This window comes from Hydractinia symbiolongicarpus, chromosome 5, assembly GCF_029227915.1.
Source record: "Hydractinia symbiolongicarpus strain clone_291-10 chromosome 5, HSymV2.1, whole genome shotgun sequence".
NCBI lineage: Eukaryota > Metazoa > Cnidaria > Hydrozoa > Anthoathecata > Hydractiniidae > Hydractinia > Hydractinia symbiolongicarpus.
Window position 1 is genome coordinate 27,592,637 of NC_079879.1, and position 15,906 is coordinate 27,608,542.

Consider the following 15,906-nt stretch of genomic DNA (forward strand, 5'->3'; position numbering starts at 1 on the left):
ATCTAGGTCCGAAAATATTAATTACCGTAATTAACTGTAATTATCAGCTCGTTTCTCATTGGTTAATTTTTATGAATTTCGATCCTCTGCAATTATATAAATACTTGCGCAACATCATTTTACTTTGCCCGATGATGAGAGAAGGATGTCCCAAAATGTTCAAGAAATGATAAACTTTCCTCAGTAATATGAATACTAAACAGACAAACCGAAATAATATCTTCAATAAAAAATAACTTATCCATATTTTTTGGCTTTTTTGTTTATGTTTTTTTGTTTTTTTTGTTTGTGTTTCGTTTGGATTTTCATTTAAAGTAGTGTCCTTCTTTCCATTCTTCTTTAAAAATTTAAAAGACAGCTTTGATTGGGCCAGACTTGTTTTTTGGATTGTCTTGATTTTTGGATTCAAATCAGTGAATTTTAAAATTTCTTTAATTCTGATCATACAAGACTGTGACCTTTTTTTTAAATTTAAGAGCATGGTTAATTTTTCAAGACTGACACTAGCTAACGCAGATATAAAGATACTTACTTATACTTACTTATAAAAAACGAAAATTTGTTGCAATGCAGATATGCAGATACAGTGAGTGAGCTGCCATATACATCTTTATTTTATTTAAATACGTCATTGTTGCGCCTGAAGTCAAGCGGATTTATTTAAGGCTCTGCCACCTTTCCTGGAACAGATTTCTGCTGCATAAGATGAGATTAGGGTAAAAACAAAAAAGAATTTTTTTGGGCACAATGACCAAAAACTCTGAAATAAAATTATGGCTCATTTAAAGCAGACCGTACCAATACCTATACCTGTAAAATGTTGTGCGCAATCTTGTGAAACTTGAATCTCGGATTTTAAACCATTGACTTTTGTATTTTGCTTTTGGAACTGATGAAGTGCGATGGCAATAATTTGACTTCAGTAACGATAATGTAAGTTTTTGAGTCTTCAAAACTAAAGTCACTTCGGAGAGTATAAATTTTTGTTTTCACTATTTAGGGTGTCCACTTTAAGTAATACTTTCCTAAAGATTTTTTTGTTTACTTTTATTTTGATTGTGTCTCAAGTCCACCTGAGATGTGGATCGGTAAAAACTGTCTTTGCTTTATAAAAATACGTATCTCTAACAGGAAATGTGACATAGTTACAGTCGGAGGGAAAAAAGAGCCAGCCGTTAGGTTGGAATCCCAAAGGACGTCAAAACTTCCCGTTCCTTACTTACTTACTTACTTCAAACTTACTTACTTCAAAATTCATATATTACGATTTAACGTGGTCCCAAAAAACTGCATTTTTGAGGAGCATGTGAAATGTAACAAAGGCAGTTTTGTGGGACCGTTTAAAAGTATGAAATGTAACGTAGGAAGCATTATGGGACCGTTTGAAAGTATAAAAATGTAACTTAGGCAGTTTTGTGGGACCGTTTATGAAGTATGGAAATGTAACTTAGACAGTTTTATGGGACCGTTTATGAAGTATGGAAATTTAACTTAGGCAGTTTTGTAGGACCGTTTTTGAAGTATGGAAATGTAACTTAGAAAGTTTTGTGGGACCGTTCATGGAGTATGCAAATGTAATTTTCGCAGTTCTGTGGGACTTTTTATAATGGAATACGTGTTGTAACTTAAGCAGATTTGTGGGACATGCCATGCATGAAAACGTACCGTAACTAGTGCTGTAGAGCCTGTTTAATTTTAATTTGTCCTGGGTGGACAACACAACAGTACAATTTTAATGTACGTCAGTCCTTGTTTTGGCTCTACAAAATCTTGTGAAATTTTGTCATGTTTCAACTAAATTTGGGCAGTTTTCTAAGAGCATTTAAGAGTATTCGAAATGCAACTTAGGAGCATAGGGACTCAAACAGTTTTCTGTGGCTTGTCCGCCACACCTAAGAACATAAGAACGTCGGACGCATGCAAATTCGATAACCTTTTGGCGAGTTTGTAAAATTACTGTAAGCTAATTCTTGATGAGTAGACACGACTTTTTGACATAACTTTAGCAAAGCAATGCAATCAATCTTGTGTTGTGTGTGGAACCGGTAAAAGGAACAAACTTTCGCTGGAAAAAAATTTCGTGATTTCGCGGTTTTTGGGGCCTTTTCGCGAAAGTTTCTTCCACGAAATTTTCTAAAACGTGTTGTCCGCGAAAGTTTTTTCCCTCGAATTTTTCTAAAACGTGTGTGTGCTAAAGTTTTTTCCCGCGAATTTTTTTGTAAATTTAGTTCCCAGTGAAGGAAGGGCGTCTAATCGGGGCCAAGATCAAATATAAGGTTGGTGTTAGATGCGAGGGGATAAAAAAAATGCGACGTTTAGAATTTCAAATCACAAAACGTCTATTTTAAAAACGTGTAAAACAGGATTTTTAGTTTCTTTTCACCATCAAACTGACTAGTCAATACATGCGCTTCGGTAGTCCCCGAGAATGCACCGTACAAAAAGCAATGAAAATAGAACTTAGGTAGTTTTGTGGGACCAGGTGCAACTACAAATTAACATAAAAAACAAAAAATTCAGCACTGCTATCTTTTTAAAAGAACGTCTAAATTTCAGCTGATGCTGGATGGATGTGCATAATTTTTTACACTTTTCTAAAAATTAAGGATATATATGGTCAGATTAACGGTTGATTTGAATTTCACTCAAGCAGCACTAGGTCGCAACCATCAAGATTACGGTCAGTATATGTGCGAGAATGCTGATTCGCTATTGTGAGAATTGGATATTGTGCACAAAAACGTAAATGATGTTAATAATGTGGGCAAATTGCTCAAAATAAAGTTACTTTTAAAATTAACTTTACGCTGTTAGAAATAGAAATAAAATCATTATAATACAACTAGCTAGCTAGATTTTTTCAACGCGCGCTACTTCTAAAAAGATTTTTATAGATAATGTTTACATTTTTTGCATTATTTTTAAAATAAGTACGTTAACAATGACAAAGTTACTGATTGACCGAAACTTTATGATTAATCACGTGATGCTAATGTAAGCAAAATCCGTTGCAACTTAGCTCTCGTTTTCTCGAAATAAGAGTGGTAAGTGTACTTGGCTAGGATTGAAAAAAAAATGATGTTGAAGTTATCTTATTGTAAAAACATACGTGTTCAGTTCTAAAACAAATGTTTATTAGCAATTTATTAAGTATTAGTTGTTTATAAGTAATTTTAGACTCGCATTATTTTGTTTTTATAGTCAATGAAAGAATTCAGGATTAGTACATTCTAAATTATTTGTAGAATCTCACCTCAACGTTCTTATAAACTAGGTTTTTGTAAAAATTTCGCTTACTTGTCAAGTTGTAGTAATTTTGAGATTGTCGTTTTGTAAATTGTTGCGATGACAAAACAATAACTGTTTTTATACGGATATTTCTTTAGAACACCAGTCGTTTTTATAAAACTGGCGAAGAAGTCTCAGTTTAAAATCTGACGTTCTCCTCATATTATCAACTAAGTTAACAAATAAAGATGGCGCGCTTTAATTGTAAATTTCTTTTGAAATACTATATTTTCGGACTATTTATCAATCGCATAGCATAATGGATAATTTTTAAAACTATCTTTTCACGTTGATATTTTTGAATTTTTGGCGCCATTTTTAACAACTTTCTTTTTCTTGCACTCATTATTACTCCATGTCTTATTCAATAACTTTTTCCTTTTCTCCATTCTGTGTAAAAATTGTTAAGGCTGCTTTCCATTAACGCATTTATGGCCGCATCTCCCAGTCCTAAAACGTCAGCTCTAAATACGCTCAATTTCCATTACATTAAAGATGGCAGCGTTTTCTGAATTTTTATTGCTTATTAAAGACAGCGCTCAAAACAAGAAAGTTTGCTACTTCTCACCTTCCTGACTTCCAGAATTTCAGGCGTTGCGTCCAGAAATGTATGTTGTTGCTCAATGTTCATGCTCAAACGCTGCGACCAAAAACGCTACAATGAAAACCTTTACTTACATTTTATTGTAAAGTTAGTCTTCGTTTATACATGCACATTTTCTTAGATGAGAACACCTGTCTTTTTTTTCGTTGCTTAAGTGCCTTACACTGATCTCTTTATGAAACACCTGTCATTTGAAGCAGATCAGATGCTCAAGCAAACTCAGTATAAAATCGACTAACGAATGATACAAAATTTCTGTAAAAAACTATGTCACTTTAAAAATAACATTCTATCATTTTAAGACTAATATTTAAAACTTTGTTTGCAAACACGTTTTTTTATAAGATCCAACTATATAAGAACATATGGCTTCAAAGGTCTAAAATGTTAAAACATGTTAAGAACATTTTGACGCTTTAAATTTAAAACGTTAGGAACATTCGAGGATTTCCTTCAGGTTGATTATTCCCATAAAAAAAGTGTATTCGTCCTCTAAATACACTTTTTTATAAGAACCAGAAAATTCAGCGTCTTAAGGGAAGAAATCAACGCATTTTACCTTATTTCCGACTTTTTGCAATTTTCCTTTTTAACATTCACTTTAGACATAACAATCTGGACTGTCTGTCAAGTAGGTTGTTGTGCTTAAAAATAAAATGAGAAACTTGCTTATGTACTAACTTTTCAAATATTTTTATAGGAAATGGCAGAGTGAAAACACATTTTTAAATGTTTGCGATCGAAAAAACACGTACATTACGTTGGTCACAGTTGTACCGCTATGACATTGTTTTTAAACCAATCAGCTTGATTTTGCGAGAATTTAAACCAATCTGGATATTTTACAATCATAACAAACTTTTTAATCGACATGTGAGACGAAGTCAACTTTATTTGAAAAAAATCACTAAAAAGCTTAATTTGCTTAACCCGTTCGGTAAAGAAGACTTAAAATGTTAACATTTTACAATTTTTGTCTAATAAAATGTAAAAATTTTGTGGACAGTAATTTTAAGTGGAAAGGATATATATCTATCTTCAACGCCCATCTCATCAAAAATATCAAAATGGGAAAAATGATATGTTTAGTTTACAAGGCTATAGTTATAAGAAAACGCTAGAAATTAGGTAAAAAAAATGTAACAACCTGAAACCACATATCGCTGAAATCGACACTAAATTGACTGCAAACTGATCTTCTCAGTCCCATTATTTACACGTTTTAATTAGCTAAGATTATAAACATTCTAGTCACAGTAACAAAAATGAAGAAACACATAGCTCAGCTATTATTACAGAACAAAAAAAAGATTAACCAAAACAACTGACCTTAAAGCTATTCTGCAGCGATACTTGTTTGTTTTTACATGGGCAGGGAGATGGCACTCCGCAACTAACTAACTTCTTTGGATTAAACAAAAATCAACTTGCTTTTCAGTCTTTATTTCCCCGTCAGGTAAGTATGCTTTTGTAGCACGTCAGGAAATGGTAACATAGAATTACATTTAAGTTCTTCTAGCAATTTGGCATAAATTTCATGTATCCAAATAGAACTTTTTTCATTCGAAAACCAACTTTACACGCTCTCGCAAGCTGTTGCAAGCCATGTTGAGAACGGAAGTATCCTTTCGAACATGTGCGACCGATATTTATACCAAACGCCTATAATCTTTATCAATACGTAGAAACAACCTTGACAGGGTTTGTGTCCTATAAAGTCTAGTTCCACTGTCAAACCCTTACGAAAGACCATACCGTAGTTATGTCTAGAAACAACCTTGACAAGGTTTGTGCGCTATAAAGTCCAGCGCTACGGTCAAGCCGTTATTTCAAGGTTATACCTAGAAACAACCTTGACAGGGTTTGTGTGTTATGAAGTATATGTGTACAGTCTGATATAAAATAGCTTAGGCCAACATCGGTTGATCGAATTCGCGTTGTGATGTAGGTGATAACATAGATAAAGCGAAGCAAACTTAGAAGTAGAATTTCGTTCCCGGGATTCTGGGTATAATTTGAAAACCCTGGGACTTATTTCGGAAATTATTTCTTGCACACCGCAGCGTAACATTGGACTCATTTTTTTACTACGTCGCGTGACTGGGTTGACAATCTGAATCCACGCATGACATAAACTAAATTGTGATTACTGATGCCTAAATTCAAGACACCAGTCTTAGAAATACAAGAATTGTTAGAAAGAATGAAGTCAATAAGAGTGGTACTATTCTCTGTAACACGAGTTGGCTACGTAGTATGTTGTTTTAGGAAAAAAGTGGAGTACGATTCATTTATTTTGAAAGAAAAAGCATATCTTAAAAGGATGTTACAGTTACAATCTCTAAAGATAAAAACTTTTTTTTCTTTTAAGAGTTTCTAATACATTACACAGGTATTCAGTAGTCTACAATTCATTACCTCCAAGTGGCCTGAACACCCCCCACACTTAAGTAGGTTTTGTTTTCTTTCAGGAACATTTTTACCTCAGGAACATTTTCACCAATCATTCCTATAACAAACATAGCCATCAATTTTAACGTCATTGTCTGTGATGGTGTCATCAATTTTAGTTTCACAAATGGAGAATAAATCAAGTGTTGTTTGATGTAGCAAAAGTTTAACGTAGTCTAGTTTGGGTGACAGACCATTAGTTTTGCGATGGGCTATCTTTAAGGGCTTTCCATTTCTGATTACCTCCAAATCAAAGTTTTCATCTATAGTAATATTGATGTTTTCCGGGATTTCATAGCCAAATGACTCCTCATTAGCAAAAGGAAAATTACGAAAAAGACTGCAAAAAATATCGTTTATCTTCAGGAGTATTCATATATTGTTGATGTTTTAATCAGAAATACGCTCACATTTTTCTGAGCACATATTCCACACTCGTCACATGAAAGTACTGTGTGTGATTTTACCACAGGTTCTAAGCATGAAGAACAAGGATACCTACCAGCACCTGAATTGGGGCAAATGACCCCCGACAAGAGGATTTAAAAATAGAAATACATGTGCCTGCTTGGCTTAAGTTTTGATAAAGTCAATAATTTTAATTGGAGAGTGAGCTGGTTTTTAAAATCCTCACCGCAGGCAACAAGTGAAGACATAGAGAGGAAACTCCTATCCAGTCGATTATTTCGTTGTTGTTGGGTGAGCTTTTCTTGAAAGAAGGTTTTGTATACAGCGGACACAAAAATCAGTTTTAGCGTAAGTATGGGGTTTTCTACCTGAGTAAAGTTATTTATAAGTCGTAGAGAGATCATTTTATGATTGTGTGCTCTTCCAAAACTATATTTGAAGGATCTGGGACAAGCCCATTTCCTTACGATATTACAAAGAAGGAGCAGTAAGAACTCACAACAAAGCTACCATATTAGATGATAGATGAATAAAGACTGACTGGGATAAAAACAATATATTAATAAAAACAATAATTTAAAAACTAAGAAAGGAACAATTTGAAAAAATCAAAAAGATACAACTGACATACCGTGAGTCATAGGTGACATGCTTAGAATACATTTTATCTCTCCTTATAGTCATATCAATGTAACTGTCGCCGCGTGTTATAACTGCCGCCGCGTGTTATAACCGTTTCTGCGTGTTGTAACTGTCGACTCGACACTTATAAGTCTCGCCGCGTATTATAACTGTCGATTCAACACTTGTAACTGCCGCCGCGTATTATAACTGTCAACTCGACACCTATAACTGTCACCGCGTGTTATAACTGTCGATTTGACCCAAATCCTTGTTTTATCTAATAGGAAAAGGGATTGTCACGTGCCTCTTATGTGTACAATTCCTGATACCCGCAGGTTATGCAATCCATCCGATCAAATGGAAGACAATGTGCTGTATCTGCTATAACATTAGCTGAGGCATCCTGCCTAGACCTTATGGTTGTTTGGAAGAATTCACTGAGTTAGCGCATATATTAATTAATAAACAGGGCCTTGCAATGCCTGCGTCAGTTCAAGAAGCCGAAAATTTGTTTTTTTTCCCGTGCAAGAAGTAAATGCCTTGTAATACTACTCTAGGTGTATTATATAATTGTGTGAATCCCAAGTATCCTCCAAGTGAACACAGTATCTCGGAGCCAAGCAGCCCTTTCTTTGGATTTAAAATCTAAAAGTTGCTACAAAAATTAATATTACGCTTCTTTTGTATAACACAAGTACAGTCAGTACAACAAATAGAACAAATATCTCATGATAAAATGGTACAGTGACAGTATATGAACGTTTAAAAAAATATTTTGGAAAAATACCTCATTTAATCCTTATGTGAACATATCCTATCTTCAATTCAGCAAGAGATTCAACCATTTTGATCACATCACAACAAAAACATTAAGGGCTTTATCAAAATATTTCTGCAGCATACAAAAATATGTTCATTTGATTCTCGGGCATCCACTAAGATATATAGGTCATAAAATATAAAACGGGCAACTTACGGACAGTCTCCAAAACGTGGTTTTACTAAGCGCACCAACCTGACTGATAATAAAACATCCTGGTTTTTTTTATTCGTTCAGGTGAAGGATCGATTTTTGAAAAAAAGCTGTTTAAAATTTTTTAGTTGTATTTAAGTCGATATAGCCTCGCTTTCGTGATTTTATTCACCTTTTTAATTCGGTAAAACCCATATAAATAAATACGCGATCAACTATAAACGGCTTTTTTTTAAGTCGTCGACATATTATCTGTGGATTAAAAAAATATCCGATGACGCCACATACCCCTAAGTGGTGCGAACTGTAAAACACGACGTTTTCTTTGATTTTTCGTCATTTTCAGTACTTTGACGTCATTTTTACTACGGTGTCGGATTTTTTTCCCGTTATATTAAAAGACGCGCAAAAACTGCGGGAAAAGAAAAACATAAATATGGTAGCTTCAGCGGGAAATTTTTTTTGTGGAATAAAGTAAGAACGAATAACGAATATCATGGCAAACGTTTTTGAATGCGCTTTTATGCGTGCTGAAGTATTGAATGGGATGAAAAATATAAGTCATCATCACTGTGACTTGCGTTTTTCAAATTTTATGGCGATGTTTCCTGATGTATCCATAACGAAAAATCATTTTGACAGAAAGTCCAAGGAACTTACTGCGTTTGTGAGAAAAAAAAAGTGGAACGGTAAAGTAAGGGAAAAATACCTAGATGATTTTTCTCAAGACAATTGGAAGAAACTCAAAGATAATGAGAAGATTAGGCATACTATACATGCATGTCAAGCATGCAGTTTATTAGAAAAAAATAAAAATACATTTCCTGTTTCAACATCACACAGAACAAAAAAAATCAACAATGTTAAAAAACCATTAACAGATATATCAAACACTGTAAATAGTACGAATAATAAAACTCCAACTACAACAAATAATACGTCCACACCTGTAAATGTAACATATAACAACATATCAACGATTACTACTCCAAACAGTATCAACACAACACCAGTTCATCCAATCACCATAAATTTGACAATTCCTCAAACAAAGACTGACATGTCATATATGAAAACAACGGCAGAATCTGTACTTAATAGTATCAACTCAAAATGGGACAGTATATATGACACTCCATTCACAAAGGTTCTCACAAAGGTCAAATCAGCTAATATTGCTCAAGTGAAGTCCAAGTCTGATAAAAAGAAAGAGCTTAGAGAACGGAATAAAATAATAAAAAAATCCTTGGAAAAAAAATGTTTTGGTGAAAATAAAGCAACAGACACAATCTTTGGCATCAGACAATCAAAAGCTTCCTACAAAAAATCAAGATCGATTCAATACTTTGAAAGTAAAGAAAATTCAATTAAAAGAATGATAGGTATAGCTATATATATTTTTTAATTTTAATCTTTCACCTGTACTGTATCTCCATTCACCTACAGGCACTGGTTTTTCTTGAATGGTATTATTTTATTGTTGCATTTTTTGAATATAAATTTATAAATAATTATATACACGCATATATATATATATAAACAAATATTAAAATGAAAAAATAAGCAATCAACATATATCATGATGAAGTATATAACCCCACGAAATTAACACGCAGAAATAATTAAAACTATGTTATGAAAATAAGTTGCTGTGTGAATAAATGCAAAAAAAATAGCAAAAATAAATAAAACCTTAGGTTCGTAGAATTCAGTCTCGCAAATCATTATTGACTAAACTAAAAACTGTAAAAATTATTTTAAACAAAATATATTAAGGAGTTGTTTCTAACCATAGGGCGGACAAAATTACAACAAAATCAAGACGTAGATGACACACCAATCAAGAAAAAACGACATAGTCCAGATCCAAACAAATTAAATTTCGATCGTCATGCTCTACTTGAAGAAGTGTTAGGAATGGATGTTGGTAGTAAGGTATATCTTCATGTATCTGTTAACATTTGTGTTGAACACATTGCCATTTATATCATTGTCCAATTTTGAACAAAAAAATAACTTGTGTGACACATCGATTTATTTCCTCTTGCAGATAAATTACTCTGACTTGGCCCGAAAATATCATATACCTGGAACTACTGGAAATACAGTTGTTAAGGAATTTCTCGAAGATAACGGTGTTGATTTATCAAAATTTGCAAACAATTTTGTTAACCCATGCAAATATCGTCGAAAATATGAAAAGTTTCCAGGTGAGTACCTAAAAAAAAGAAGAATTGATATATAATGTACGCTTCCAACATTGTGTCTTGTCATCAAATCTGTATAATTTATAGCAAAAGATTCTTAAATTCTTTCAAGTGTTACAGTAGATTTCTGTGTGTAGAACAATGTTTACCTAAAACACATTGCATCTTCACAATACTTTTAGAAATATGTATTATACAAAAAGAGGATGTATATATCGTAGCGTTTGTACAATCAACTTAACATTCCTTGTTCAGAAAGAGAGATATTGAGAACATTTCATTTTTTACAGATGGAAGTGGAGTGTCGGTTCCTATGCCCCCTACATTTGAAAAAATAAAAGAGGAGATACTGAAGAAGATTGAATCTGGAGATATTCTATTAGGATCTTTGGTTGAGCCAAAAAAATATAAAAAAGCTGTGATAAAGAATGGAGTGATTTTCAATGAAGAATTCACAGTATCTGGTCGTTGTATACCACTGAGTGACATTCGCAGAAAGATTTTTGAAGAACATCAAAGTTTGGGGATTATGAGAAATCCAAAAGGTGCTTTGACAAGATACTTCATACTATGGTCTGATCATGCATCACTTTTGAGTGCTGGCCATTTACTATTGACTGTCAAAGTTGTTTACGATGACAAGTTATTTTATACAGATGAGGAAATGTATGCAAAAACAGGTATGTCATTTAGAAGTATTGTTATTGATCACCAAAATTCTAGATATCTAAAATCAAAAATATTTACTTTTTTTACTTTGATAGTAGACATTAAATGCCACTTAATAATGTTCGCTAAATTAAATTTTAGGAATTTGTCATGATGTTCAAGAACTTGTGGAGCGTCCATCCGTTTATATTATTGGTTTTGCCCAGGATAGCATTGCAGAGAAGCTTTCATATGTCGAAACCAGACTTAATGACATTAGAAAATTGTCTGACCCATTAATTGTCAATGATAAGAAAGTGGTTGATGTGATAAGGTTTTTTCATGGTATGTTGATGGAATTCAATTCACACAAGTTTAATCTGCATAATGCAACAATTTATTTAAAAAAGGATAACAGGAATTCATTTATATTTTAGGTGACCATCCTGAAATACAATACGAGAGTGGTAACTCTCATGGTGGAAACTTTCCCTGTCTTTGTGGATGCAAAAAATCAAGATTTACAGATATAGCCCATGTCTACAGTAACAAAATAGTGTCCTTGGAACAAAGAAGGAAGAAGGTACATAAATTTCAAAATAAGTTGTTCGTTATTTGTAATTTTGACAAAAAGTATAGAAAATTATTTATTCCAGGTAAATGAAACAAAATATGAATGACAAATTTATAGATTTCTATTACATAACATTAACTATTTTTAACTAACTATTTTTGATTATTTTAGGTAATATCAGGCCCAGCAGGACAACAACAAAAAGCTGTGTCTCCATTTCAACAACTCAATGTGGAGAAACTGGGTCTTGAAGTAAATTACAGAAACCTTGACCGTGACTTACCAGTTCATCAAAAGTTGCACAAAAAGGACCTTGAACAGCTACTAAAAAATCATTTGACAGGTTAGGGCTATTTTATTTTTGATAAACTAAAATAACTTTTGCAAATTTTGGCCTTTTTCGCAAAAGTTTTATATAAGTTGATGTTAGTTGATATTTGTCTGAAAATTTTTCTACAAATAAAGCAAAAGAAAATCAGATATGTTGAGGAAAATTGAAAAGCATAAAAACAATTCTGATTTTATTTTCAAAATTACACTCATTAAAATTTATAAATTCAGTCAACAATTTTTTTTAAAGGAATTATCCGTGTTCCAGCTCTTTGCTTTGGAAATGAACATAGTACAATGGAGTCCTTGAATCTTGCTAATTATGAAGTGATGCCGATTGAACCACTGCATGATTGTAAAGGACATATCAAGAATTTGTGGGATGTTTTGCATGAAGTGTTGACACCTCAAGAGAATAAAATTTTTCAACAGTCCCTAGATGCCACATATGGTTCGAAGGACAAGGTGAGAGGATCTGACTATCGGCTGTCATCAATAGTTGTTTACCAATCAATGCAAAGCACTTGCAGAAAGGAAATCAAAGAGTTGTTGTACACATTGATGGAGCTAGTTCGGTTATCATATCTTAAATCCCAAAAAAGGTCCCCACGAATTATTCTACGATTACATAATATTAGTTTCCAGCATGCCATGTTGTGCCAAGATCTGTTTGGGCATAATTTAAAGTCAATGTCTACACAAAAGCTTTATGGCATTTATTATCATGGCTTGACAACACATTTAGCAGAAGTATCGAGAATTATCTCACCAAGCTCCTTACACACAGAGAATGAAGAACAGCTATTCAGCAAAATTAATCAAATAAGTTTGAGAACATCAGCCAGATCCTTAGAATCCATACGTGATAATAGCATCATCCGTATTCAAGCTGAACAGAAATTTATTGCCAAAGAATGTTCTAGAAAATCAACTAACACATCTAAAATATCGAAATTTTCAGAGAGTGTACTTGGTAAGTCTAAAATATCTGTTTCTACTGGCTTTCTAATTCATGTTGGCATTCAGAAATTGCTGAGACGAATGTCCACATGAAAACAAAAGTTTTCAATTCACATTGGCAAATATTTAACTGTTATTTGTGTACTGCAGCATTTGGCCGCAAAACAAATATAAATTGCAAATGTCGAACACGAGTTTGCCAACGCAAAACAGGAAAATGTCATTTTACGTAGGCAATGTTCTGTCGTCATGGAATAAACTGAAACAGAAAGGCTGTTCTATGTGATAATTAAATATATTTTGAAGTGCTTGACTTAATAAAAAGTCTGGTTTGATATTCAAACATTAATCTTTCTAATTTTGTTTAAAATTTTAACATGTGATAAAAAGTGTATGATTGTCATTTTGTTTTGAAATAAACTTTTTTGAATTTTCAGATGAGAAAAGAAGTTGTTTTAACATTAACTTACCTCTACGGAAATATCAGGCACACTTGGAAAGAATTGCAGATTTTTTGCTCTATGGTAATGGTGTTTGGTGGCATAGAGAAAATGATATTATCATATTTCATGATGGAAAAGAGGATGATGATTTCAGAGTTGAAGGGCCTTTGATGACAAATTTCAAACAAGACAACCTGCAATCAGTAGCAAAAGATGTAGAAGCTTGTTGGAAGAAATGCGTTGATCGTGGTATTGAATTGCCAATCACAAAGATAAATACTTTCGACGAAAATGGAGATTTAATAGAATGCAAGGCACTTGAAGAAGTAAGTAATACGTCATTCTTGGCTTACTGTCTGTAGGATGGGTATATTAATAGCCCCCAACTCAAATTCCTCTGTATCAAGTCTATCTCTACACTTTCTTACCCAATTATCCTCCTTCATTCTTGCAAGTGTCCTAACCAACTTAATCTACTTATATCTGGACAACATCTATCTTTAATTCTACAGATACCTAGCCTGCTTCTTAGCTCATATGAACTCTTTCTTACTCTCAGACTGGCGTTACAAATCCAAAAGCAAACATAACAAGTAATATCAAACTGATGGCTGATGATGATAATGCAGAATATGATAATGCGTATATATCACATGATAATAATGAAGAGATAGAAATGGAGATAGATATCACATTAGAACAGCAACCTTCCTTATTGGATTTAGAAGTTGACCAAGCTGTTCATTTTAAGAAAGAAACATCAAACACAATTACATTGGAACAACAACCTTGCATAGCTGACTCAGTTACTAATCCTAAAAAAACTGCAGAAAATAGTAAGTTGGAAAAGATCTGTAGAGACAGACAGACGAAAGCTGACCAAAACCCAATTCTTGAATCAGGTGTATGCAAGAACATAATGTATGTTCTTGGCTATTCAGATAAATTGAAGGACTTCGACCGTCATCATATGTCATATAAGCTGACTAAAAGTGAACATTCAAGAAAAAAATGTAGAGCATTTATCATTCATTTTCGTGAAAAAGTGATGGCTGTTCAGCATGAAGCAGAAAAAGCTACGAAAGATTGGGAAAAAGACTTCATAGCAAAAAATTTTAAGATGCCGAATACAGAAGAGCTTAAATCAAATAAAATTTACATGGAGAAATATAAATTAAATTACCACGCCAAAAAAATTCTTGAACAATGGACAAATATTTAGTTTTTCAGCAAAAGGATCAATATGCGCTTTTAAATTTTAAGAAGCATATTTTTCAACAAATTAGCCAGAGCTAGCTAAAATAAAAACATTTGATATATATATATATACAAAACTTTTTTTCTGATACGTTTCGTATGGGAAATGTATTTTTATATTATTGTGGATCATCATTTTGCACAAACGAAAAAACAAGAACAACACGAGAAGGAAATTAATACCTTTAAAAAGATATCAAAGTATTTGTTGTTGCTTTGACGGGCTTAATACGCAATAATCTTGTATTGTGCAAAACTTAGAAGAAATAGCTAGCTAGCTAACAGTCTTAAAAAGGTCCATTTTTACAATCCATTATGTGGGTTATATATCTGCACCCTAAATCAAGAGAATACTAGCTAAACTGCTTTTCTAATTAAGCTACTCTTTCGTACAGAGGTAGGATTTGCACCCACAACTATTTAGCTAAGTAATCTGCAGTGATCTAAGAACTACATAAACAGTTTAATTTCTTGACTAACTGTTTTTATATTGTATATATCTATCTATGTATATATCTATGTATATAACAGCCAGAAAGGCTATGTATAGCTCTGACAGTTACAAAGTTTAGGTAAACACTTCCAGAAATATATAGCTAGCTTTTGCTATAGCTACTATATATATAATTTTGACAGGTAGCTATAGGCAAATAGAATATAGAAAATTTCAAATATATAGAATAAATAATATTACAAACCTTGTTTTTACTGCGTGATCACAAATACCTTAACAGCCAAATGTATGGTACAACCAACCATTTCTGTCAACACAAAAACACAAAAATGGCGGCACCTTCTTGTCTTCTTCACAAACTTGAAACGACAAAAAGCACGTCAGATAGCAAAACGCGGTAGACGATTATGATAAAACGCGGTATACCCGTGTTTTACCCGAAATAATTGGAGACTGTCCGTAAGTTGCCCGAGAAGGATATAAACATAAAATATTCAACTTTCTAATTGAAATATGGTCAATCAACACACAGTCATTGGATTCAAAAAGAGTTTGAATAAAACAAGAAGGAACCTATTACCAGAAAAGATGCAGGTAATCATTCTGTAGATCAAACTGTTGCTGATGAGAAAAAATAGATTGAAAACGAGGTTGTGCTAGAGAGTGACGTAGTGTCGTGTGAAAT

The 15,906-nt window shown here is 33.0% G+C and overlaps 1 protein-coding gene across 1 annotated transcript; it reads left to right on the forward strand.

Annotated features, from left to right (window-relative positions):
* The first annotated feature begins 10,689 nt into the window (after window positions 1-10,689).
* On the forward strand, window positions 10,690-15,596 carry LOC130645803 (uncharacterized). The gene is made up of 7 exons (XM_057451903.1): window positions 10,690-11,235; window positions 11,366-11,548; window positions 11,641-11,786; window positions 11,949-12,120; window positions 12,358-13,080; window positions 13,505-13,836; window positions 14,070-15,596. Exons 1-7 carry the CDS (start codon window positions 10,869-10,871, stop codon window positions 14,730-14,732), a joined length of 2,586 nt encoding a protein of 861 aa, XP_057307886.1. The 5' UTR covers window positions 10,690-10,868; the 3' UTR covers window positions 14,733-15,596.
* Window positions 15,597-15,906: the final 310 nt, after the last annotated feature.